Consider the following 26450-nt stretch of genomic DNA (forward strand, 5'->3'; position numbering starts at 1 on the left):
ATGACGGCTCAGTGGTTCAACTCCTGGTTTGGGTCTTCTGCACCCAAATCAGCTGGGACTGGGGATGCTGTGAAGGCAGTGTTCACAGCCCCAGTTGGGGAGGAAGCCGTCATCATCAATGAGGGCAACAACCCCCGGGCAGATTCAGAGCCCATGATACAGGGCTCCAGAGGACGCCCCGGTGCACGGCTCCCGACCCCAGGATTTGTGCTGCAGTGATTAGATTAGAAACAGAGGGAGGGGAGGGATCTGTTAAAACAGGGGGGGGGGGGGAAATCCCTGGGTAGATGCAAATAAAAGTCCATGGTGCCAGGATCCCATGGTTCCGACTGAGCTGGAAGGAAAAGAAGGATCTTCCAGGCCAAAAATTAAATAAAAGAAATTGCCCACGAGGGGCATCCTCAAAGAGATAAGAAATAGATGCAAGGGCCATCCTTATAGAGATTTAAAAAAAATAACAGTTCCAAGTGGCTTCTTTATCAGAGGGAAAACAAATTCTAGGAACCACCTCAAAGAGATAAGAAGCAGTCCTGAGGGATGGGAAATAGTCTCACTGACACTTCTCAAGGTGCTTGTCTGCAGACATAAGTGATAGCCCCTGAGGAAGCTGGGAAACAGTCCACGAGGACTTTCTCACAGATAAGGGACATTGTGCCAAAAGGCCTCCTCACCTTTCATGTGACAATGTGGAAAACCCTTTGTCTCTGTGAAATCTGCATCAACACATCTCCTCTATTTTGTTCTCTATTTTTCTCCTCTGCAGGTGGTTTTGGAAGTGTAGATCTGGCTCAGGACCCTGGAGGGGGTCCCGCTCTGACTGTGCAAGAGGGCGACCCCCCTGTAATAAGCAGGGCAAACTCTGCGGCCCCCGAACAAGAGGCTGAGCCCCCTCTTTCACAGCAAGAGGGTAAGTCCCCCGTCTGTGGCAAAGAAACTTCAGCAATGAACATCCACGATGCAAGTCACCAAGCAGATCCTCTTCTAATTATCAATCGCACAGTAAGATCATTCTGCTTTTCCTTCCTTTCTCCCAATTAAATGACTCACAATCTTGATTTCTGTGTACACTTGCCACTGAAGTGAATTTTCATGTCAGTAGGGGATTTTTCACACCAGATAAAAAGAAAAGCAAGGGATCAGCTGTTGGCAAGGCTCAAACCAGGGGTTGTTTAGGGAGGTAAAGTGGTTTTCTGGCCACTAGGCCGAACTTGCAGCATAAGGTAATCTCAGGATCTGGAAGGAAGGAACTTGACGTCAAGGAAGGAAATCATTCCCCGCAAGGACCAGATTGGCCCTCGGACCAGTGAAAAGGGCAGACTGGGAGCAGGACCTAGCAACCAGAAGGCTGACTAGCTACGTCTGCTGCGGGACTTGATCCCAGTTTCCTGTCTTCAGAGAACCCGTGCTCCTGTGCCCAGAATTCTTGACCCCAGAGTGTTCCTGCTCAGCAGGTCTGACTCCCACCACATCAGCCTGCTCTTCCACAGAAGGTTCTAGCTTGCCCAACCCTGTGGGCCAGTACTCGGAAATCCCGAACACAGCATAATCCCGCCCGCATGACGCCCGCTCTTGACCCTGGATTCTGACTTTGCCCTTCTGGTTTGCCCGGTTGGAATCCTGACAGCGAGCCAACGAAAATACTGTTTGAAGAGCAATACAGCAAATCAGGCTACAACGTCCTTAGGCAGGCGACAGCGTGCATTCCATTATGATACTCTGATAGTTCCGCTGAGCTGAAACAAAATGAATACAGTCATCAATGGTCATGCACCAGATGTAGGCTTTTATCATGATCATGCATTCCAAGGGAGGACAACTGCAAAGCCAAATTGTACCTTCATCTGTCCACTGAGTCATTTTTTAATTTTTGTATATATTTTAATATTAACATGGAACAACCGTATTTCCAGCCAGATGTTGCAGAGGTGAAAATGAAAGTTGCACACAGCAAACCCGAGCACTAAATAAAAAGAAAACTAAGGAAACAAATCAACTCTATATAATGGGCCTAGAGGAGACATCAAAGAGGAGGGAGGCCGTGTAAATCAAAGAGACGGAACACAAAAAGTAAAATTGCACAGATGACGGTGAGACAAACATCCTGTGTGCTAGCAACCCCAAGGGGAAAAAAAACCGACGAGAAAGAAAAGAACAAACAAACATAAATTTAACCCAAGAGGCCAGTAAAGGCTGGACTGGATCCCAAAAAAGTAGATCCGTAATAAAAAGCCCGACTCAGGCCGAGTTTCGCTCTATCAAGCTGCTTCAGGGGCTGTTGAATAATGAAAGCGGTGTTTGCTGTATACAGCACCTCATGCGGATGTAAGGTCCTTTTATTCCATATATTGTGCTAAATAACTCTGTTTAATCAAGTTTTTGAAAAAGCCGGAGGTAGTCCATTAGATGTTTATACAAATTCCTTGCTATGAGACTTAAATTCCTGTAACAAAGCGTCCTGCAACCACTGCAAGCCAACCGAATATATGGACCTTACATCCGCATGAGGTGCTGTATACAGGCAAACACCGCTTTCATTATTCAACCGCCCCTGAAGCAGCTCGATAGAGCGAAACTTGGCCTGAGTCGGGCTTTTTATTAGGGATTATATCAATAAATTCCTTGGTGTTTACCGATCTTCTTCTTTGTTTGATCGCTACCTGCAATATTGGATCGGTTTCCGGTTTGTTTCTTTAAGCTTTCACTAGGACCTTTCAAACAATCCAACATCTATTGCCTAAATAATTGAGTCCCACATATTGTAAAGACCTTTGCAAAGCCATCTACCTTCTTTGTAAAGTGACTTTGTCCTTTATTAATACCAAATTTACTGACAGCAGAGAGAGGTAATTTGTGATTCAACTTTATCTGTTTGTCCCTCAAAGTCTGAATGGTAGGTAAGTGCGTGAGCTGTGGGCTCCAGTTCTGCAGCTGTTGTTTTTTTTTTGCATAGAAATGAAATCAGTAGAAAGCACCTCAAGGACCTTCAAAGTTATTTGGTAAAGGGTCTAAGTCTTTTCCAATGTCTTCTCCTCTGGGAACAGGACCCCCCTTCACCTCTAAATTTCAGCTACTAGATAAGTAGTTCTGAGGATTCTCCAATAATCCTTCAGTAAGCGCACCAGTCCTGAAAGCCCGGCCCGCTCTGATGAATTCAGAGAGGACTTCTGCAGCTCCAGGCACGGTGCCATGACAGGCAAGGAAGCAATGGAGTGCAACAAGACCAAGGAAGATGTCCCAGGCCTCAACAAGCTTCCCGTCAGTTAAGTCCAGCTCTTCGGCAACTTGCTGCTAACTCACTTCCACAAAGGCGTCCTTGGGAGCCAGCTGTCCTAGCGCCCTTAGCTGAAAAGACCCATTCTCTGTGCTTATATTGTGGCATCAGCCGAGCCAAAAAAGAGCGGTAAGAAGAGAAAAGGAAACGTGGCCTGGCTGCCAGCAGCTATAGATGCACTCACCATTCATTGAGCCTCCACTCTTTGGCACAGAGTTTCTCTATAGTAGCAGTAAGTAACCTACAGTGTTGCATGTTCAAAGGGTCAGGTAGAATAGGTGAAAGTGTTGCTATTTTTCCATCGAGAGGTCCATATTCAATCACTGTCCGGATAGCAACGTTAGCCGGATAAACGTAGTGGGCTAACTTTGGAGGGATATTCAAAAATGCAGCCACACTACTGGCTAACTTTACCTGGCTAATTCTAGGACAGCTCTTTTTGGTCTGACCAGAACGAGCCGGCTAAGTTAGCTGGCTGACTTTGAATATTGGAGTTAGCAGGATAACTTATCTGACTAACTCACCTCCTTCCAGTTACGGCCCTGGAATGCCCCTAATTTAGCAGGATGAATTCTAGCTGGCTAACTTGTTAGCTGGCTAAAATTTAACTTCTGAGTTATCCGTCTAAATGCTTCTGAATATGGATCTCTGTATTTTCATTTTTACTGTTTATGAGGTTGTGTTTGGTGAATCATTTTGTCTGTTCATGGTCTTAATTCGTTTTTGCCCGCATATGGTCTGTGAGATGCTATTTATGTTTTGGATTTACATCCTGATTGTTTGGAATTTTATGCAGTTTGCAAACTGCGCCGAATGGACATTTGTCAGTAGTTGTGGTAAATCAGATTAAAATAAAATAATATAGCTGGTACCCAAACATAAGAGTAACCCCTGCATAGAGAAACAGCCATCTGATTCACTGACAGCTCAGTTTTATGGACAAAGAAGCGTTTACAGTCCTTCTTGCTCCATCTCACCCCCAGACTGTGTCTCGTTTCAGCTGGAGGCAGAATTAGCTGCAGTCAAAAGGGAGAGCCAAGAGAGCATCGCTGGGCTGAAAAGACGCATCGGGGAGCTGGAGGCTCAGTGGGAACTGGTGGGTATCATTACTTCAGAGTCCAAACCCTCGGCCAGTAGTCTCAGAATCGGGGGGATTTTTGCAAAGCTGCCTAGAATATTTTGCCCCTGCTTTTTATGTGGACTGAAGATTTGAAATTGCAGCTCCATGGGCATAGTTTATTTCTCTGACCTGACCATGCCCCCTGGAGAGGCCTCTCTTGAATCTGGCTAAAAGTATGCACATGGTGAAAGTACCCAGGTAGATGAAGCTGTCATTATCTTGTAGCTCACCTTGGGCACTCATGTAGAAAGGACGTGAGCTAAACACAATTTATTATTATCATTGTATCTTAGTTACCCAGCTAGATCCCCTTGAAATTTGTCCTTGTCGGGTCTAGCACCATCTTCATTCCAGGAACAGAAGCCATATGATGAAAAAAAAGTCAGAAATGTTATTAATGCTAGTTTCCTATAGGGAAACTGATCTTTTAAGACTATCGAGACTGTGTGTGCATGTCTGTCTCGCTTTCAAGTGTCCCACTTAATACGTTTTGAATGAAACTGGATGAATATTTGCAGTTTCTGCCTCAGAGAGTAGAACACCCATTGATTCCCAGCTCACACGTTCCATGTGCCCTCAATGCCCCCATCTTCTTTTCCTAGAGGGAAAACAGGATGGATCAGTTTAAGTCTCAGGCATGTCCCAGCATATTGTGATGTCACTGAGCATTTTTAAAGCTGACCCTTGTGAAAAATATGTGGAGTATTTCAAAATGCATCAAACGCTAGCTGAGCATTCCCTGCTATGGCAGTAGATATTTGGAACAAAAACCCCGGTAGTCCTCTGCTCTTCACCTCTTGGAGGCCAGAATCTCTGGGTGTGAATCAACCCCCACCCTCGGTGTTCGTGTGCACCGATTCATTTTTGCATTCCTAAAAGCAGGCATCGCAGCATAGATGAGGCAGAGACAGTATCAGCCCGAGTGAGAATGGGGAACGGATATATAAAGCAAACCTCAACCTCCAGAAAACGGAGGTGCTTTGTGTGAGCAGAGAGCCCTCTCCAGTAACATCTCAACAACTGCAGCCTGAAGGGTACCCATTCCCTTCTCTGACAGAAGCATGATCCTTCAATCTACTCTCACTTTAAAACTGCATCCGACAGCAATACCGAAGTCCACCCTTTTTTAAATTGAGAAAAGTGCCCTATTTGCCTTTCCTGGTCATGTGGCGTGACTTATTCTTCTCTGTGTGCTTCTCTTTCAGGAGAAGCAGGGGCTGCTGGAGCAGGTCCAGCAGGTGCTGAAGGCCCATGCCATGGCTGAAAGGAAAGCCGCCTATGCCCTGGGAGAACTCCAGAAGCGAGACAGCATGCGCATGGAAATGGTATAATTCTGCAATCCGCTCAGGCCTACGTTTTCCACTTGCACAAGACGCGCAATACCTTTAATGTGTTTCTTCCATTGCCACGCTTTACCTGGCTGGATAGCTAAAGTAAGGTTTTCTAGAACTGGGCAAAGAAGAGCAAACTGAGCTTCCGGAAATAAGGTGGTGCCCTCCTCCTTCTTCACATATCAGCAGACTGTGGAATATTTGCTAATAGCGATGATCAAAGCACAGTGGGGATGGTCATGGGATGCAGCTTAAGTGGGAGCCTCTGATGAAGTGGGAGGACAAGAGCTGACGCCAGGAAAGGGAACTAGGAGTAATAAATCAGCAGAGAAAGGCAACAGTATGCTTGGACACGTAAGGAAATGTATCACCAGCAGGAAAGAGAGTGCACTGTTGCGGCTGGATACGTCACCACTGACTCCCCCCGCCCCGAGCGCTGCGTTCACTTCCCATGGCCATACCCATGGAAGGGCAACGAGAGGGCAGCATTGTTCAGAGAAGGACTACTAAAAACCCAAGCCCTAGAACTCAAAAAATGTAGTCACTGGAGGAAAGAAGAGAACGAGGGGACATAAGTAGGAACATTCAAATATTTACCAGGCTTCAATAATGTTACCAGGTAACGTTTTCCTTAGGAAAATAAATTCAAAGAGGAGGAGTCATGAAATGCAGGAAGGGAGGCTCAGAGGAAATACTGCTCTACAGAAAAGGCAATAGGTGACCAGAATAGCGTAGGAACAAAAGTATTAGTAACCAAAAGTATGACGCACATTAAGCATGCTTGGAACATGTCACAGAATGGCGCAATCTCAGATACAATTGCAGAAGGACGGCAGGCAGCCTAGCGTGGGCAGCAGGCTGACATGGCTTCACTTCCTAGCTAAGGACATAAAGGATAAAGCGTGATCTGCCAGTGGCCAAGCTTGTACACCTGACAGCTGGGACATAGGTTTCATGCAGTGGCTGCTGGAAAGGGCATGGAAGGATGATGACAAAAGCTAGAGCGCTGGAGGTAGCCCAGCTTGTACAGCTGACAGGTGGGAGATATCCTTAACTAGTGTAGGCAGAGCAATCAGGTAGATTGGGTAGGCCAAATGATTATCTGAAGCATAGCCCTCTGCTTCAACGGCAGGGGAGCAAGACTGATACTTCACTTTCAATGCAAAGCCAGCATAGCTCTCTGCTTCAACAGCAGGGGAGAAAGTTTGACACTTCACGCATATCCAGCATAGCTCTCTGCTTCAACAGCAGGGGAGAAAGTTTGACACTTCACGCATATCCAGCATAGCTCTCTGCTTCAACGGCAGGGGAGCAAGTCCGATATTTCACTTTCAATGCATAGCCAGCATGGCTCTCTGCTTCAACGGCAGGGGGGAATGAAGAAAGGTGGATCTATATTCAGGCAACAATCAACAAGGACTGAATTACATAGTCTGGATAAACAGATAAGCATGGGTGTAGCTTGCTTATTGCAGTGGTTAATACCCCTAACTAATTAAGCTATTTCACTTAGATGCAGTTCCAACACTGCTCTCTACATTAATGGCGGGGGTGGAAGGGAAATAGAATAAAAAAAAGTTACTAAGAGCCAAGAGAAACAGATAAGTATGTGAGAGAAAAAAAAAAGTGAAAAAGCTTGCTGGGCAGACTGGATGGGCCGTTTGGTCTTCTTCTGCCATCATTTCTATGTTTCTATATTACTATGGTACTATTATGAGGGTATTTATCTAAATGGCAAGAGCAATTATATGATATTGCCCACTAACAAGGCAATATCCCTATTAGAAAATGGAATTAACAATAATTGAAAACACATTAGTATGAATATGTTTTCATTTTTTAACTATTGAGACAGCAGCAAGATTGCGTGGACCTTTATACCCTTGATAGACAGGTATTAATGTTTTATGTTTTAATGCATGGTAGAAAGGAGGAGTTAAAGGGATTGCCATACTGGATCAGACTGAGGGTCCATCAAGCCCAGTTTCCTGTTTCCAACAGTGGACAATTCTGGTCACAAGTGCCTGACAAGAAATAAATCCCGTTCTGCTAATGCCCAGGGATAAGAAGTGTTTTTTCCTAAGTCTATCTGGTTAATAGCAATTTATGGACTTCTCCTATAGGAAGTTGTCCAAACCTTTTTTAAACCCAGCTATGCTAACTGCCTTAACCACATCCTCCGGTAATGAATTCCAGATCTTAATTGTGCATTGAGTGAAAAATAATTTTCTCCGATTTGTTTTGAATGTGCTACTTACTAACTTCATGGATTGCCCCCTAGTCTTTGTAGTTTTTGAAAAAATAGATAACTGATTTACATTTACCCATTCTATTTCACTCATGATTTTATAGATCTCTATCATAGACCTCTATCATATCCCCTGTTACGTTCAGCAGCTTACAGGAGGGCCCCGAGAGCCGCCTCACTCACCCCCAACATGGCAAGATTCGTCCCACGGTCAGCACACAGCCTCCTGCTCTGAATGCCACCCAGCGTGGCCCAAGACACCACCAGCCGCCACTCCTGCCGCCGTCCCTTATGCACGCATGTGCACATGTGCGCACGATATATAGGCCCTGCAGCAGGAAACGCTGAGCGGCGCCCTCCTATGATGCCAGGCTGATCGACCTACTTAAGCAAGGGCCTTGTAGTGCTCAGCAGTGGGTTTCCTGCCTTAGCAGTGCGTGTTGCCTTTGAGTTCCTGGTTTCTGTGTCCTGTGTTCCTGATTCTTTGTCCTGCCTTGCTTCTCCAATCTTGCCTCTCCAGCCTTGTCTCATCCAACCTTCCTTGTCCAGCCTTGCTTGTATTACCCGTCTCATCCATGTGTCCTCGTCCGCCCTTGGCCAGACTCCCGGTTCTGACTTCTTGTCTGCACCTGACCACGATTGCCTGCCGCCTGGACCTGGCCACTTCCTTGGACCTGATCACCCTTGTCTGCTGCCTGCTCCAACCTTGGGCTAGGCATGCCATTGGGCTCCTGCTCTAGCCACTGCCTTAGGGACCCGCCTAAGACCTGCCAGCCCCCCAGAACTCAAGGGCTCCACCTGCAGGGGAGGCGACTGGTACAGATGAGGTTCCAGTCTGTCCTGCTGTATGCGTATGCGTTTGCCAGCTTAGGTCGCGTAGGTTCGCCTATGAGGCTGCGCCAACTACATTGCAGCACAAACGGCTCACACCCAGGGCCGGTGCAAGGGCAAACCTTACAGCCTGGCGCCCCCTCTCCATACACAATTTTAAATTATGCATTTATAACATATTTTACATGAAAAATGACATTCTGAGGTAAAATTAATATACACGTTGTTGTGATAATGTCATGCACTGTTGTGATGCCATCAAGAAAACTTTGCATCTTGGAATTCATATGGCATTACACCTATTGTGATATATTTCGGCATGGTCTTCCCGTATCAACACAGTACTATCTGCCAACACTCAAAGAATAACAACCCTACCTATGAAAAAGAATACCACAAATATTACACCAGAATCTAAAATATCAATACACCTCCTATCAGGAAAACAGAAGAGGCCAAGCTACTACAGATCCCTACAGAGAAACCACATGCTAAAAGAATGCTTCCTCTCAGTCTTTGCATGCAGAACACAAACCCTCACCAAATACAGAATTAAAGCCACATAAAGTATAAATAGAAATGTGCAGACAAAACCTAAACTGTAAAACGTATCACGCCAGACTCTATACAGTGCAACAATGGAGAAACAAAAAGTTCACCATTCCTCATGAAACAATGGATGCTGGGCTTGATAGGCCCTTGGCCTGACCCAGCATGGCAATTTCTTATGTTCTTATTAATCATAATTATAAAATCATACAAATAAAATAATTTCAAAACAGCTGATGAATAGAATATCCAATAATTAAAGACTCATGCAAATTTTGAAAGCTTTACCAAACACCAATAAGATTTTTCAAAACAGCAAACACATAAGCACTACTCAATAATTAAAATAAGGATAAAAAATATCCCCCAGTCTATAGCTGGGAACTTTTGATTTTCAGTCTGAGCTTGTCATGGATTAATGAGAGGAGGCAGTGGTTGTGATACAAAGACTTTCTCCTCTCTCTCACATACACACGCTCCAACACAGGCATACTCGCTTACTTAAACATATTCATACACACACTCGCTCTATCACACACACACATATGCTCTCTCTTCCATATGCTTTCACATACACTTGCTCTCTCTCTCTCCCCTACATGCTCTCTCTCACACAGACACACACATTCTCTCTCCGCCTCATGCTCTCTCAAACACAAATGATCTCTCTCCCCCACAGGCTCTCATCCCACACACTCGCTCTTCCTCGCATGCTCTCTCTCACAAACACATACTCTTTTATTCCCCCACATGCTCTCTCTCCCCATACACACTCATATACACATGCTCACAAGCATATATATTTTTTACTCTCCATCCTAGGTGTAGGCAGTAGCAGCAGCAGCTTTCTCTTGGACTTCCATGGCGTCAGGAGGCCTCCACTGTCTTCCTCGTTCAGCAGAGATGCTGCCTTTTTTCTACAGCACACCCAGCCAATCCTGTCTTTCTCCTGCCGTGCAGCCTGGCTGATTGCTGCCTCTCTCCTTCTGCGCGGCCCGGTCGATCGCTGCCTCTCTTCAGCCACACACACTGGCCGAACCTGCCTCTCTCCTACCGTGCAGCTGGCCGATGCTGCAACTGACCTTCTCAGTCTTTTCTTCTGGCCACTCCTTCCAGCTACGACGATTGGGTATCCTTCTTCCTGCCCATGCAAGCCCACAACACATTTCCTCTTCCGGTCTTCCAGTGGTCCAGTTGCCTAGGTCCTGCAGCTGCCACCAGTGACGGGAATCGGGACAAATTTTTTTCTCAATTCTGAGCAGGTCCGATGGAAGCAGTAGATGGCTGCTGGGTCACCCCCAAACCTGTGGCACCCTAGGCGATCGCCTAGTTCGCCTAGTGCTTCTCCAAGCTGAACAGATCTAACCTCTTCAGCCTTTCCTCGTGGGGGAGCTGTTCCATCCCCTTTATCATTTTGGTTGCCCTTCTCTGTACCTTTTCCAATGCAACTATATCTTTTTTGAGATGCGGTGACCAGAACTGCACACAGTACTCAAACAGCATCACCACGAACAATGTAGGAGCATTATAAATTTGTTGTTTTATTCTCCATTCCTTAATAATTCCTAACATTCTATTTATTTTTTTGACCACCGCTGCACACTGAACCGAGGATTTCAAAGTATTGTCCACTATAACGCCCAGGTCCTTTTCCTGGGTGGTAACTCCCAATGTGGAGCCTTATGCTGTGAGTAAAATTAGGAAATGTGCTATCAGCTGAGACAGAACTTCCAACCACTTCAGAAAACATTTTTCAGATTGAGTTGGATGAATTGCTAGAAGCCCCTTGTTGTACTCCTAGGAGGTGCTCTTTTGAATATCTTGGCCTGAGGCTATGAGCATGTTAGTAGGCTGGGAATCTAGGTTTTTTTTTGGGGGGGGGTTTGTAGTGTTCTGGGGGGGTTGTTGCTGGGGTTAGGAGAGGGACAGAAGAGATTATTATTTTATTGTTGCTGATATGGTGGTGAATTTATTGTAGTGACAGGGAGGGAATATTGTGTTTAGCTGTGCGATACAGCCGTCTCTTTTCCCTAGCAGGAGTCAGGGATGGGTAGGTCTGTAATAGGAATTAATTATTGCATTGTTATATTATGCTGTTTTTTTTTTTGTACTGTATGGCTTTTTATGATGTTTATAATCCTTATATAATATAAACTGCATTGGGTCCTTTATCTGGGGAAAAAATGTGGTATATAAATATGAAATGGAAATGTTTTTCTGGGTATTTTGAGCTATTAAGAATTAGTAATGTGCTGACCCTGGCATTTGCTCTGATCACGTGCTTGGGACCCAGGAGGGAATTTTAGTTGCTGTACATATTTGAGGGCTTGTACGTCTTCCTCTGGATCGTGGCAAGCAAACAGCTGCCCAAAGATAGGCAGTCTGAAGAAAATGAACCTGGATGGACTGATGTATTCTTTGTTTTCTTTCACGCACACTGGACTCTGCTGAGTTCACTTTGCATTCTGGGGAGGATAGGGTTGGGGTGGGAAAGCATTTGCACACACACTTCTGATTTTTGCAATCTTGCACATAAATCTACTCATGAACATTTACGCTTGCTAACAAGCAGTGCCGGGATTTGCACGTGCCGGTAATGTATACGCTCGCTTTGAAAACTTGGGCTCGAGTCTGCGCGTACTTTGTGCATGCAGACGGTAGCCCAGGCATGGGTAGTTCCGGTCCTGAAGGGCCATCAACTGGTCAGGTTTGCAGGATATCCCTAATGAATATGCATGAGACACATTTGCTTACAAGTGTGCACGCAAATTTATGCTGCATATTGGGAATATCCTGAAAACTAGAATGGTTGGTGGCCCACGAGGACTGGAATTGCCCACCCTGCTTTCTAGTTAACGCTCAAGGTCTTGGATTCTTCCTGCCTGTGCATGCACCCACACATACATAGGCCTGTACAATTCATGTTCCCCTACATTTTCATTTTCATTCTTTTTTTTTATTATGGTTTTATTTCTAAGTCTCCTACTGCGGAATGCGAAGCGGGAGGTCCTTCAGAATTTATACTGGCCCCCGGCACCAAGGGAGGCGTCCGTGTTTCAGAATGTCAGCCTGAGGACCATCCCCAGCCCGAGGCAGGTGTGTGCAAGTAAAGCTGCTGACGTTCCTTCTGTGAGTACATACGACTTGCAGGAAGTTACTGCCAGGTGAAAAAAAAAAAAGGGACCCTGTCAGGGCTGGTAAAATGACAATTGTTTACAGCCATGATCCAGCAGCAAACCGAAGCAAGAGCGTTCCCGCTTCCGCTCATCAGGAACTGGGCCAAGCACCAGGAGCTAGTCCCATGGCTCTCATTGAGGTATCTTTGCTGCAGCACTTAGAAAGCATTGACAGTAAAAGAGACTCAAGCACAGGCACAAGAGAAAAGTGCTCTGCTTTCCTCGGCACACAAGCAGAAAGGTAATGAAGTGTAATGAAATCAAATTTGTCATTCCAGTCTTTCAGAGTGACGGGATCTCTTTTTCACTTTTACCTCCCTTTTTGGTACCCAAGGTACAGAACTGACCAATTCTGCTGAGTTCGCAAACACACTCCAAGTGTAAACAAAATATCAGCAGATGACGGTTATAGCGCCTTCAAATCTATAGCAAGAAAAATGAAACGGACATTAAAAAAAAAAATAGAAGAACAAGGTTTTATTTTCAAAACTGTCTTTCTGTCATAGCCCACCCTGACAGTATGGTATCCCTTTAATGGATCTTGCCTGATATTGCAGCTAGGGGAATGTCCACTTCTCTCCCAAATACATTGGCGGGTCTTTGTGTCGTAATGTACAGGTGCTCCAGAAGACCCCCGGGTTACACCTGAGCCCGGTACAAACCAGGATCATGGAGGCTTTGCCAGGATGCCATCTGCCGAAGGGCTCCATGAGCTGCACAGGGGTATCACAGCATTCGTAGGATGCCTCAGGAAAGGTCTCCTGGATCAAGGTACGGAAGCAGCCAGCTGTCTACCAGGAGCAAAACCAAACAAAGTCAGCCGAGATAATGGGAGGGATTTTGTTAGCTGGCAAATATGGGCAAAATTTACACCAGTTTTCAAAATGGACCTATGCGTTTAAATCCGCCCTGAAAATTATCCCAGAAAAATCTACACGCACACAATTGCACACCTGCTGCCTGCTGCGTGTGGATTTCCCCAGAGAATCTGCAGGCATATTTTTTTGAAATCCAAAAGTGCACGTGTAAGTCCCAACCCTGCCCAGGCTCCACCCCCCCTGGACTGCCTTTCCCTTACACGTGTAAAGGCTTGTGCATACAATGTGCACACACGTAATTTTACAGGCCTGTCGATCATGCAGGCCCTTTCTGCAGGTAAAGCACTGCTCTGCCCACAGAAGTCCCTTAGAGAATTACCTGTCCTAAGGGCTTTTTCAGTCCTCCAGTGAAGAAGCCAAGCAGTGGAATACATTAAAGCATAAACAAAAGCTATGCAAACAGTTATCAACTTGCAAGAAAAAGTTGTGCACTGTTATTTAGTGAAATAATGTGGCTATGTTAGAAATTCAGCACCACTGTATGCTAAGCTCATTTTCATTTATTTAAATAAACACATTCATTTTATTTATTTATTTATTTAAACTTAAGATCCTGCCTTTTCCTCGCACTTCAAAGCATATCTGAATACTAACCAATTACACAGCCTCTCCCCTACTCATTCCCATCCATAGACTTCAAGGGCATCACCCTCTTTCACAGCTCTCCCCTACTCATTCCCATCCATAGACTTCAAGGGCATCACCCTCTTAAACAGCTCTCCCCTGCTCATTCCCATCCATAGACCTCAAGGGCATCGCCCTCTTACACAGCTCTCCCCTACTCATTCCCATCCATAGACTTCAAGGGCATCGCCCTCTTACACAGCTCTCCCCTTCTCATTCCCATCCATAGACTTCAAGGGCATCGCCCTCTTACACAGCTCTCCCCTACTCATTCCCATCCATAGACCTCAAGGGCATCACCCTCTTTCACAGCTCTCCCCTACTCATTCCCATCCATAGACCTCAAGGGCATCACCCTCTTTCACAGCTCTCCCCTACTCATCCCCATCCATAGACTTCAAGGGCATCACCCTCTTACACAGCTCTCCCCTACTCATTCCCATCCATAGACTTCAAGGGCATCGCCCTCTTACACAGCTCTCCCCTACTCATCCCCATCCGTAGACTTCAAGGGCATCACCCTCTTTCACAGCTCTCCCCTACTCATTCCCATCCATAGATTTCAAGGGCATTGCCCTCTTACACAGCTCTCCCCTACTCATTCCCATCCATAGACTTCAAGGGCATGACCCTCTTACACAGCTCTCCCCTACCCATTCCCATCCATAGACTTCAAGGGCATGACCCTCTTACACAGCTCTCCCCTACTCATTCCCATCCATAGACTTCAAGGGCATCGCCCTCTTACACAGCTCTCCCCTACTCATTCCCATCCATAGACTTCAAGGGCATGACCCTCTTTCACAGCTCTCCCCTACTCATTCCCATCCATAGACCTCAAGGGCATCACCCTCTTTCACAGCTCTCCCCTACTCATCCCCATCCATAGACTTCAAGGGCATCACCCTCTTACACAGCTCTCCCCTACTCATTCCCATCCATAGACTTCAAGGGCATCGCCCTCTTACACAGCTCTCCCCTACTCATTCCCATCCATAGACCTCAAGGGCATCACCCTCTTACACAGCTCTCCCCTACTCTTTCCCCTCCATAGACTTCACGGGCATCACCCTCTTACACAGCTCTTCCCTACTCATTCTCCCCTACTCATATGTTCCTCTATAACTGTTTTCTGATGCATAATGATGACAACAATAAGAGTAATAGCAAAAAAAAATAAACTTCGGTAGGAATCAGAAAGAAGGGCATTTAAATGTAATATAAACTGAGATTTCTTTTCTGTGTCTGGTGAGCTGCAGGACTTTATTCGCTGGCAGAGCTCCTGGATGGCTCACGTGATGCTGTGCCTGAAGTGGTCTCAGCCTCGCCTCAGGGAATCAGTAAGGCAGAAATGGCTCCGTGTCTGCATCTGCTTGGGAATGCCACGGCAGGTATGGAACTAAAGGGCATTCATTCACTCTCGCTCCAGATACTGCATGACAATTTCTAGTATTTTCTTGCAGCAATGCCTTGAGCTACCCAGAAGGCATTACTTGTTAGGAAAAAGAAAATCACTGTCCCCATCTCTTCATGCAGTCCCTAGCCCCTCTTCATCACCCACCAGCTACAGTGCATTACTTTCCTACTTGGCCTGCGTAGCATTGGGTCTGGGAAAATCAGGTTGGCTGCCAAGAGGAACGGAGGGTGTAATAAGGACCTCCAGAGCAACAATACCCTGTTTTTCAGCAGGAAACAGAGAGTGTGCTGGATAATGGGTTTACATAAGGGTTTCATTAGAATTATTATTTCCTCATTGTCCTGCAGAGAGCAAATATTCACAATTGTTGTGAATATTTTTTCATTAGTAAAGAACAAGTGTGATACATTTCATGGCCTATGGTTGCCAGTAGTAATAGTCCGGCACTGTATACTCCTCATATACCGCAAAGCAATCTTTCACGTTCTCTCATTGGTTCTGAAATCACCTCCTACCCTTATCTATCAATGTTACCCACAGAGCAATTAATGACCTGTGCTCAGGGCTGGCTTTAAAAGGAATGGCAATTAGTCCTGCTGGGGTGGAACACAGGGAGAAAGGAGGCTGCAGAGGATAAACGTTTTTTAAAGTAGCAGTGCTGTTACTTTTGACATAATTTTGCTCAATTTTGACACAACTGAGGCTGAATGGAGAATGGGAAATGTTATAAATTCTTTAGACTTATTTTTATAATGGACTGGTAAAGTTCAAATTAGAGTTTCTGTTAACAAATTTACTGGCCTTTGAGAAAACCCCAAGCAAGAGGCCACAACATCTCCAGCCCCCCCCCCCCCCCCCCCTTTAAACCTTCAAGTCACAGAGCCCTCCTATTCACTGCAAAATTTGCTGATAATTTAGACAGTCAAGAGCCCATGTTCCATCTTCACTAGCCAACGAAATGATATGGCACCGGGGCCATCACAGAGATCAAAATTGCGGGGATGATGGGAATGCCCAGCGTCTGCCACCGGAGCTGAACTGCTGACCGCACTCGTGCGCAAAGTGGCGCATAAAATCACTTTTAATGACGCTCGAGACACAGCCTCCAGTCTGAATAGCAATGCAGTCCCGTTGATTGACACCCAGCAGCTTGGTAATTTGGCATGTTCATGGCTTTGGGACGCTGACACTTAATAAGTTCCTCGTGCTGTCTGTAATAGTAATCATTTTCTCTAAGTGTTTAACAGATTGCTTGAAGGAATAAGTTATAAATATGGAGCACCACCACAGCAAGAGGAAGCGGCGTCAGGAAGAGCTGGAGCCAAAGCACAATCAAAACAAAGCCACTCAGGGTACGAGTGTTTGGGCTTCCTCCTGTAAATGGTTCAGGGTGAAGCACCCTACATTTTTCATGTGCTGTCACACTTGTCCTGGGTAACTTGTATCTTGCTGACCCAAATGTCCGGGAGGCATTTTAGAGCCCGATTCACTAAGGAGTTACACATGTAAATGTAACACATTATCTTAGCAATTTTAAAAAAGCCATTTACACGCACAAAGTGCACTCACACGTGAATTTCCTATGGGCAGTTCAATGCCATGTATTGTAGCAATTTTCAAAAGCTCACTTACACGTGTAAAACCCAGTTTATGCGTGTAAATCCTTTTCAAACCTAACCCAATGTATTTTCCCCCCATAGACACAAAATGGGAAACGTACATCAGACCCTTCAGAGGGTTATTTTGTAATAGCCCATGTAAGGCACTTTGTATCCCCAACTTTTATCCTGAATTTTCAAAGCTGACTTGTGCTTAGACGTCGGCTTTGGAAATTTGCGGGTTGTCCCTGTACAGCCATGAAGTATACACAGAGGGTTACACCTCCTACTCAGCAGGCATAACTTTCCACATTTATTTATTTGGACACATGTACTGCCAAACATGGAACACTTTCCTTATCCCGACTCCATCCCCGCCGGAATGCCTCATGCTAGTATGGGTAAAAGTACACGCAGATTGATGTTTCACGCAGACTTTTACATGGCAGTCCCTTATGCGCATAGAACCAGCATTTATGCATGTAAGTCACCTTGAAAACCAAGCCCTAAATGTGTGAAACCCTGGACCCAGCTGTATGGAGAGATTTCTCTCATTTTGAGTCCATTGGAAAAAAAGAGCGCAGTAAATCTGGACAATTATCTTCCTAATCTGAATTAATTTTTATTCAGGCTACATGTCATTTCCCTGCTGTATACAAAACAGAGAAATCTGACAGCAATATTTTTAATAACTTTGCTTTCAAAGTGCACAGCGGGTGGGAAGAATCCCTTGGTAAGTCACTGGCGCACATCTAGGATCTGAAAAGCCAGTCTCAGGATCTGCCTAATAAGAGCGAATGTGAATGAAGCTAATAGGAATGCCAAGAAGCGCTTGGGACACCCACATTCAGGACACTTGACATGGAAAGCGAGATTTTATTTATTTATATAAAATAACTAAAGGTCTGAAAATGGATATAAAGGGGCAGTCAGTAACCCACTGCTCGCTCATTTTTGCCCTTTTGGCAACAAGTTTTTGTACTGTGTATGTTTCCAGGAATCCGGGCTGTAAGTAGGGGGGGCGAGGAGGGGGGGCTGCCCAGGGAAGTGCCTTTTGGGGGGAGGGGGGGAATAATGCAAGCATGAAGCAAATGAAGTCAGGCGTTTCCGTATGCTTGAGGTGCATTTTCCAAAAGCAGAGGAGCCACCCAGCTTTGCAGGAGGAATTGACACTGAAGGCAGCTTGCGTTTTTTCCTTTCCTCTAGAGCTCCGGCTCGGGACCAGAATGGCACAGTAGAATGGAGCAGCTTACAAGCCCCAGTGGTAAGTGTAGAAACAGCACAGTCCAACGCTTTTGGGGAGAAAACAACCTGCATTTTTTGTGGAAATAGAGAAAGGCGGAACAAAAGTCTGCTGGGTTGCGAAGGAGCACTTATCAGGTAATCTGACAGCAGGAGTCTTTCTTTTCCTGCCTTATGTTCATAGTCTAACATAGCTTAAGCTCAAAGCAAAGAGGATCAGAGATGACAAAGAAAGAAGAACACATCCCCGGGATCAGGCTTGAAGAGCGGCTGTGTCCCACACTTGGCACTTTCCTGTGCTAGGCAGCCATTTACCGAGACCGAGGATGCTTTCTTCCTCCTGCGCTGCTGCCACTGTGCTGACGCACCCCTGATGACGTCATGGGAGTTTTGTGTGACACTTCTATCCATTGCTGACATCAGCCAGCCGTTGCTGTTCGATATCATTTTATTACCCGAGGGAAGCAAGCCTAATATCTGGCAATTGAATTCAGACTGTGGGGAGTGCAGGGCTCTGAATACTGAAGTTACAAAAAATGTTGGGAGCACTATGGAGGAATTAGGAAGTCCTTGCAGCATCATTCACTGTCTTGATCAAGCCGTTGGAAAAATTACAATATTCTTTCAGTACTGGTTATTCTGATTTTTTTGTTTGTACATCCACTTGGCTAATATGATTTACAAGTGGTATATAAAGTCTTAATAAATAATAATAAGAGATAATTCCCTTTTAGATTTCTTTTTGTTAAACTCCTGTTCAATTGTCTCTAAATATCTGTTAACCTTTGATCTGAACTTGATGTCCAAGTTGCATGTTTTGTACATCACCAAAACATGGTTAAGAGATGAGGCCTCTCAATGTTTAACACAAGTTTGTCCTCTGTTAGTAGATATAGGCCTAAGTTCTCTAGGCCCTGAGTGAGAGAGAGAGAGACTCTTTATAAGACTCTCATATTAGTCATCTATTTATACCACTATAAGAGGGTCATCTAATAACTGGAGGGGAGGTTTTGGTAGTGGTCTAGAGTTTGGGAGGTAGTTTTACATGCACAGTCAGATGTACGAACAGCATAGTACACATCAGTGAAGATTTGATGTGATTTGGAGTGAGGAAAGGTACACAAATTGTACTGTCAACCTAGCTTGATGCACTCTCTACCTGGGTGCTATCAAGCTAGGGTGAGAGTACATTGTAGAAATCTCATCTTTGTGTACCTTTTGGAATTTGCATATGCATCATGCGATTCAAAAAATACATTTGTTATGGCGTTATTGTGGGCATTAGGGCCCTATTGCCCGAGATAACGCCCTAACACATTTTGACGAATGGCCCTATCTGACTGACCATAGTGACCTTTTCTATTAATGCAACAGTAGTAGTAGTAGAATGTAGCATTAAGTCTTTGAACACTTATAATTGTCAAGATATGAATCTAGACTCAGTATCATCTGGTCTCCATGCTGCTACTTCCTTAGATGCTCAGGTTGATGTATGGACCTCCATTCTCCGGATTGCTTTAGATAAAGCTGCCCCAATAGAACAATGTCACAGTAAACTTGACCAGTTCAGCCTGGTTCCATCCATCGTCATTTTCAGAGATGGTGGAAGCAGAAAATTAATCAGAATTAGTTATATTGTAAGACTAGTATTGAATGCTATTGGACAGAAATTAAACATACTAAAATGATTATTTGTCTAAATAGCTAAGAATCATCCAAAGCAGATTTTTTAAATGATTTCTCAGTTCTCTAACAAGATTCAAGAATCACTTTTTCAGCCTATCTTTCTGCTACTCATTTTGATGAGAAAGTCTCAAGACTTTGCAGTGAATTCTTCTCTTCCTCCAGCTCAATTATTCCAGATGAGGAGGGACTGGAGGGACATGATCTTGCTCTCTTTGGACTGATGAGTACATTTTAATTGTTTACTAAAATCACTGCAGTTGTCATAGAAAAAGAAAATTAGGTTTGATGCGTGGTAGCACCTCTTCGTTAGATCCCATGCCTTCAAGATTTGTAAAGAAACCTGAATTGAGTCTCTCTAGATTCTTATCCTGCATGGTGAATACCAGTTTAGAACAGGGCTATGTCTCACCCACATTTAAACAAGCAAGGGTGTGTTCCCTTTTAAGAAAAGAAACTCTTGATCCTATGGATATAAACCACTACCAACCAATATCAAATCTCCCTTTTATTGTAAAGATAATGAAAAAGATAGTGGCAGGACACAATACCAAGAAGGCACTGTTGGCCTTAATAAATGAGCTGAGGATAAAATCAGATTGATGTAAGGATGCTTTCATTATCTTTATTGATATGTGTATGGCTTTAGATTCTATTGACCACCAATTGTTGATTCAATGTCCTTCTGACCTTGGTCTAGAAGGGGTGATCTTAGAGTGCTTTAAGTTTTGTTTTATATTGTTTTATATTGTACTTATTTATATTGTTTTATATTGTACTTATCGAGTTAGTTAGGGATCCGTGCTCTATGAATTGCTATGTGGAGTCTCTCAGGGCTCAGCCCCTATACTTCCTCATTTATATTTGGGCCCCTTTAGCAGCACTGATCTAAGCACATGGTTATAGCAGTTTTCTTTATAATGGTAATGTCTAAGTTGTAGTTTTTGTGGATCTGGATTGTTCTGATGAGTTAGAACAGTTCATTTATTGTCTAGAACTGAACACATCTCTCAGCGAATCTTTACTCAAAAGTGTCAGTTAAATCCACAGAAATTGGAAGCAGTAGGGGTCAGCAGGGGTAACAAGTCCCTTAAAATTATTCCTCAAATGGTGGGTACTGATATTTTTCTCAGTGATGTAGTCAGGACCTTGGGAATAAAAACAGATTCTACACTGCCCATGTCAAATTATTGGGTGACCATGGTTCAAACTTCATTCTTTTTTCTTTGATACATACGTTGTCTTAAGCCTTTTCTGGAAAGAGATGATTTATTTATTTATTTATTTTTAATTTTTATATACCGAAGTTCTTGTAGGGACTACAAATCACTCCGGTTTACATAAAACGAAGAACTGCTCAACAGAGAGCGGAGCTTTACATGGAACCGTAGAACATATGGAACAGTATAACTGGTTGACAATTTAACATAATACTAAATAAAGTGATAATAGTTTAACTGGAAATAAATAAAGAAATATAATATTTTATATATAAGAAGTATAACTATTTAACGTAGCAATAAATATAAAAATAAGCAGTGCCAAATAAATATATGAAATAAAGTGAATTTTTGAGCTCCAAGATAATTGTCCAGTTGCAGATTCTTAATAGTAGTATTTGATACAGTGTCCATAATAAGGGATACCTAGTAATTAGGAAGTCTGTCAGTCACAGTAAGATTAAGCGTCTGGGAAAGCTTGTTGGAAGAGAAAAGTTTTCAGTCTTTTTTTGAATTCTTGATAACTGGGTTCTAGTCTAAGATCTGGGGGAAGCGTGTTCCACTGGTGTGGGCCTGCTGAGGATAGCGCTCGTTTGCTCAATGATGATTTTAATTGCGGAGCATGCAGTGATCCTCTGTATGCGCTTCTGATTGGTCTGGAGGAAGTGTGCGGTTGGAGTTCAGAGCTTAATGTGATGGGGGCTAGTTTGTTTGTCGCTTTGTGTATGATAGTAAGTACCTTATAGAGTATCCTTTGTTTAATGGGGAGCCAATGTAAGCTCCGAAGGATTGGGGTGATATGGTCTTTTTTGTTAGTGCTAGTTAGAATTCTAGCCGCTGAATTCTGAACCATCTGTAATGGCTTGATAGTGTTGGCGGGTATACCTAGAAGCAGGGAGTTGCTGTAGTCGAGCTTAGAAAGAATGATGGATTGCAGTACTAGCCTGAAGTCGGAGAAGTGAAGGAGGGGTTTAAGTTTTTTGAGGACTTGCAGTTTGTAAAAGCAGTCCTTTGTGGTATTGTTTACAAACTTTTTTAGGTTTAGATGATTATCAAGCCATGCTCCAAGGTCTCTGACGTCAGATGAGAATGAGTTGTTTGTGTTTGGTAGAGAGAGGCTGGAAGAGATTGTGCGTGGATCCTGGGAGACAATGAGCATTTCGGTTTTATTAGCATTCAATACTAAGTTGAGGCTTGAGAGTAGGTTTTTGATGGGCTGTAGGCATTCGTTCCAGTACGTGATGGTTTTTTGAAGGGATTCTGTGATCGGAAGGAGTATTTGTATGTCGTCTGCATAGAGGTAATGGGTAAGCTTAAGGTTTGAGAGTAGATGGCAGAGAGGGAGGAGGTAGATATTGAAGAGGGTGGGTGAAAGTGATGATCCTTGTGTGACTCCTTGTTCTGTCAGGATTGGATGCGGTTCTTTGTTGTTTATCCTTACTTTGTAGAATTTACAAACGTTGGTTCATTATTTTGTCTTCACCAATGTCCTATACAAAGCCCTTCCAGCTGCTTCATTAAAATATCTTCACCTTTTGCAGAATACAGCAGCAAAATTGATACTTGAGGATGAGGAAACAAGAAAATGTTACTCCATTGCTGAAAGAGTTATATTAGTTATCTATTCTTTGCAGAATGAAATTCAAGATTTAGTGTCTTGTGTTTAGATCCCTATATACTGGGATTATCCTAAGTACTTTTCTGACCTTTTGACCCCTTGCAAGCCATCTAGATCCTTACGTTCATCCCATCAAGACATCCTTAGGATTCCCTCTCCATCTGAAATTAGACTGGAGATCACTCAATGCACAGTATTTATCTATCAAGCACCAGTTCTCTAATAAACTGTCTCAGAGATTCGTTTAGCCTGAAATTATTTACGAAAAGGGCCAAGTCATGGCTTTTCAGACAAGTTTTTAATAGTTAGTTAATGTTATGGTCTATTTAAGGTGGCAGTGATGAATTTAAATTGTGCTTTAGGAAAGGTTTAACTGATTATTTCATTCTGTATATTATTAATGGGCCATTTTTCTTTTATTATTGTTTGATTTATCAAGTTAGGTAGTTTTGTTCTCTATTTATACTATGATATGATTGCATTAATATTTTCTATGTTAAAATAAACTAAAAAACACATCCGAAGAATCAGAGATCACAAATAAATACCATCCCCAGAATAAGAGATCACAAACAGAGGGAAGATAGGAAACAGAGATGACTATCCACATGAAAATCATAGTCAGCATCTTGGTATCACTCTGTCTTTACACAATCTCTTTGGTCTCTCTTAGATAACTAGAGAACAGAAAATGAGAGATCAGGATGCAATGAGATTCACTTCAGAAACCAGTCCTCACACCATGGAAAGACCACTGAGTATTCTTTTCACACATATTGACGAAATGCACAACCGCCGGGTGCTGGAACAAGGTGTGTGCACTGGAAGGGTGCCCCTAGACTTGTACCAGGTGAGTAATACATTCAGAGCTCAAGTGTCTAAGAACATAAGTACATAAGGCTTTCCATAATGGGTCAGACCAAGGGTTCATCAAGCCCAGTAGCCAAGCCAGGTCACAAGTACCTGGCAGTATCCCAAGGGCTAGATAGATTCCAAGCTGCTTATCCCAAGAATGAGCAGTGGATTTCTGCAACTCTACCTTAATAATGGTTAATGGAGTTTTCCTCCAGGAACTTGTCCAAAACTTTTTTAAACGTAGCTACACTAATAGCTTTCACCACATCCTCTGGCAATGAATTCCAGAGTTTAATTATGCATTGAGTAAAAAAATATTTTCTCATATTAGTTTTAAATGTATTACCTAGTAATTTCATTGTGTGACCCTGATCTTTGTACTTTTCGAAAGAGTAAACAACTCTTTACTCATTCCATGCCATTATTTTATAAATCTCTATCATATCTCCTTCAGACATCTCTTCTCCAAGCTGAAGAGTCCTAACTTCTTTAGCCTTTCTTCATAGGGGAATTGTTCCATCCCTTTTATCATTTTGGTCGCCCTTCTCTGTACCTTTTCTAATTCTGCCTTATCGTTTTTTTGAGACGTGATGCCCAGAACTGAACACAATACTCAAGATGAGGTCGCACCATGGAGCGATACAGAGGCATTATGATATTTTCTGTTTTATTCTCCATTCCTTTCCTAATAATCCCCAACATTCTTGGCTGTTACTGCACACTGAACAGAAGATTTCAACATATTTTCAACGATGACACCTAGATCCTTTTCCTGAGTAGTGACTCCTAATGTGGAATCTTGCATTTTATAGCTATAATTTGGGTTACAAAACTGCCCACCCAAGATGCGGATAAACTTTCGCTGGTAGGTTTACCTGCAGTGAACAGAGGCACTCCCAGGGGGGGAGGGGGGGGGAGGGGTTTGCAGTTAGGTGGAAATGTATGCAGGTGGATTTGGAGGGATAATTTTCAAAGAGCAAAATGCGTGCATACTTTCCTTTTGAAAATCAGTGTAAAGTCTGTGGGGAATTTGCCTTTAAATTTATGTGGGCTGCTACAAAATTATCCTGAGATGGGAAAAACCCAGAGGCAGAGAGACGTTCTCATCAATAACAACCATGTGTGTCTGGTGAACAGCAATTTATCTGTCATTCTCATGTTCTCGCTTTACAGTTTGTTTTTTTTATGTGCTGCACAAATGCTTAATAAGAGGCATAAATCCAATAATGGAAAACTTCATACCCAGTAATACTTTAGCTAAATGGGCGAGAATTTTCTGTACATAATTAGCTTTTTCTGTTTTTTTTTTAAGAATTATTTTTAAGCCTGGCAGCTTTGTCTTACTACTTTGGGTTCTTCTGGGGGCTGTGTTGCCCCGAGCCTCCATATGTGACAGTACTGAGCTCTTTTCCCCTGTTTAACTAGCCCAGCCCTCTGACTGAGAGGCAGGGACCATGAATGCCTCTGGAGCCGCCTTGTATGCGTCACTAGGACTCCCTCTCTGCAGCGTTCCCAGCCCTGGCCCAGCTGAGGAGCCGGAGCCGGACTCAGGGTCTCCCACGTGGCAGCACACAGGACTTCCGCTGAGTAGTCTGGCCTGTCCGGGATTAGGTTTGCATTCTTCACGGTGGGGATGGGCAGACGTGGAAGGGAAGGCTCCAGTGAGGGGTGAGCAAGTGCTGAAGAATGCAGCTGCCTTCAGCTCATCCCATTTCCAGCATCAGGCCAGCATCATATTATTTATTGATTTAATACGTTTATATACTCCATAATGAGTAGAAAAAACCCCCAAAACTACAAAATCCAAAAAAAACAATAAAAGCAAATCTGAGTGATGATGGCAGTTTTCAAAGCCATTCATTTCCTAGGGTAAACTGTCTTAGTGTTGCCCTCCTATATGCATGGCGTGAGGTTTCAGAACGCACGCAGTTTTGGCCACATTTGGGGGGGGGGGGGTGTTTCCTGGGGTAGGAGAGGGGTGTTTTGAGCAAGATCAGAAAATAAAGCAGGTAAATTATATTATCAGCTCTATGCACATCATTTTCCATTGAAATTGTATCCATACAGAAAGCATGTGCAATCCATGGGTCCTTTGTGCCCATGGACAGTTTTCAGTGGAAGCGAAGGCATGTTTTTATCTTTGAAAATTGGGCTCAAGGTACCTGTGGACCTTGCACTCGGGTAGGAAGATTGAAAATTGCTCCCCATATGTCCAAACATACACACCTACCGTAGGCCGTATATGTTTGCAGCTGAGAATTGTGAGAGCCAATGTGTTGAAAGCAGTCTGTACTTCCTGATCAAGGTGTTCCTTATGTAACCGAGATAAGAGGTGCCCCGGTGGTTTTTTCAGTTCATGTGTAAAAGCCGGATCAATTGCAAACCAAATGAACCTACCCTGCAGAGTTAGTGGGGGAGACTACAGTTTAAGAGATACAAGGCAGCGAGGTAGCACAAAATGTTAGGAATTGAGCAACAGATTGGCAGAGTCAAGCGTCTCTCATAGCCATGTGAGCACCCGAGTGTGACACTGCCCAGCTGAAGACAATGTTGCATTTACAACCCATGTCTGCCTTTCCGTGTGGCTCTTCGCAGGATGCCAGTGTGGCAATGGCCAGCTACAGCTGGCTCAGAAGAGACAATCTGACCTCTCTGCTGAAAGGTTACATCCAGCAGATCGCCATGAAGAAAGCAGAAAAGACCATGCAGAAGCAGAACCTTTCCAGACCAGAGATAGGATGGATACTGAGGAAATTCCAGAAAATGAGGCGGCAGGTACAAAGGACAAA

The 26450-nt window shown here is 43.9% G+C and overlaps 1 protein-coding gene across 1 annotated transcript in view; it reads left to right on the forward strand.

Annotated features, from left to right (window-relative positions):
* Positions 1 to 26450, forward strand: part of LOC115075358 — a 31354-nt gene continuing 4904 nt past the window's right edge. The window contains exons 1-11 of the mRNA XM_029575668.1: positions 1 to 181; positions 764 to 999; positions 4272 to 4367; positions 5597 to 5716; positions 12329 to 12446; positions 13145 to 13297; positions 15288 to 15419; positions 16683 to 16797; positions 18250 to 18307; positions 23480 to 23656; positions 26257 to 26436. Of these exons, the coding sequence (XP_029431528.1) occupies positions 1 to 181; positions 764 to 999; positions 4272 to 4367; positions 5597 to 5716; positions 12329 to 12446; positions 13145 to 13297; positions 15288 to 15419; positions 16683 to 16797; positions 18250 to 18307; positions 23480 to 23656; positions 26257 to 26436 (1566 nt within the window). The remainder of the gene's footprint in view (positions 182 to 763; positions 1000 to 4271; positions 4368 to 5596; positions 5717 to 12328; positions 12447 to 13144; positions 13298 to 15287; positions 15420 to 16682; positions 16798 to 18249; positions 18308 to 23479; positions 23657 to 26256; positions 26437 to 26450) is intronic.

This window comes from Rhinatrema bivittatum, chromosome 13 (assembly GCF_901001135.1).
Source record: "Rhinatrema bivittatum chromosome 13, aRhiBiv1.1, whole genome shotgun sequence".
NCBI lineage: Eukaryota > Metazoa > Chordata > Amphibia > Gymnophiona > Rhinatrematidae > Rhinatrema > Rhinatrema bivittatum.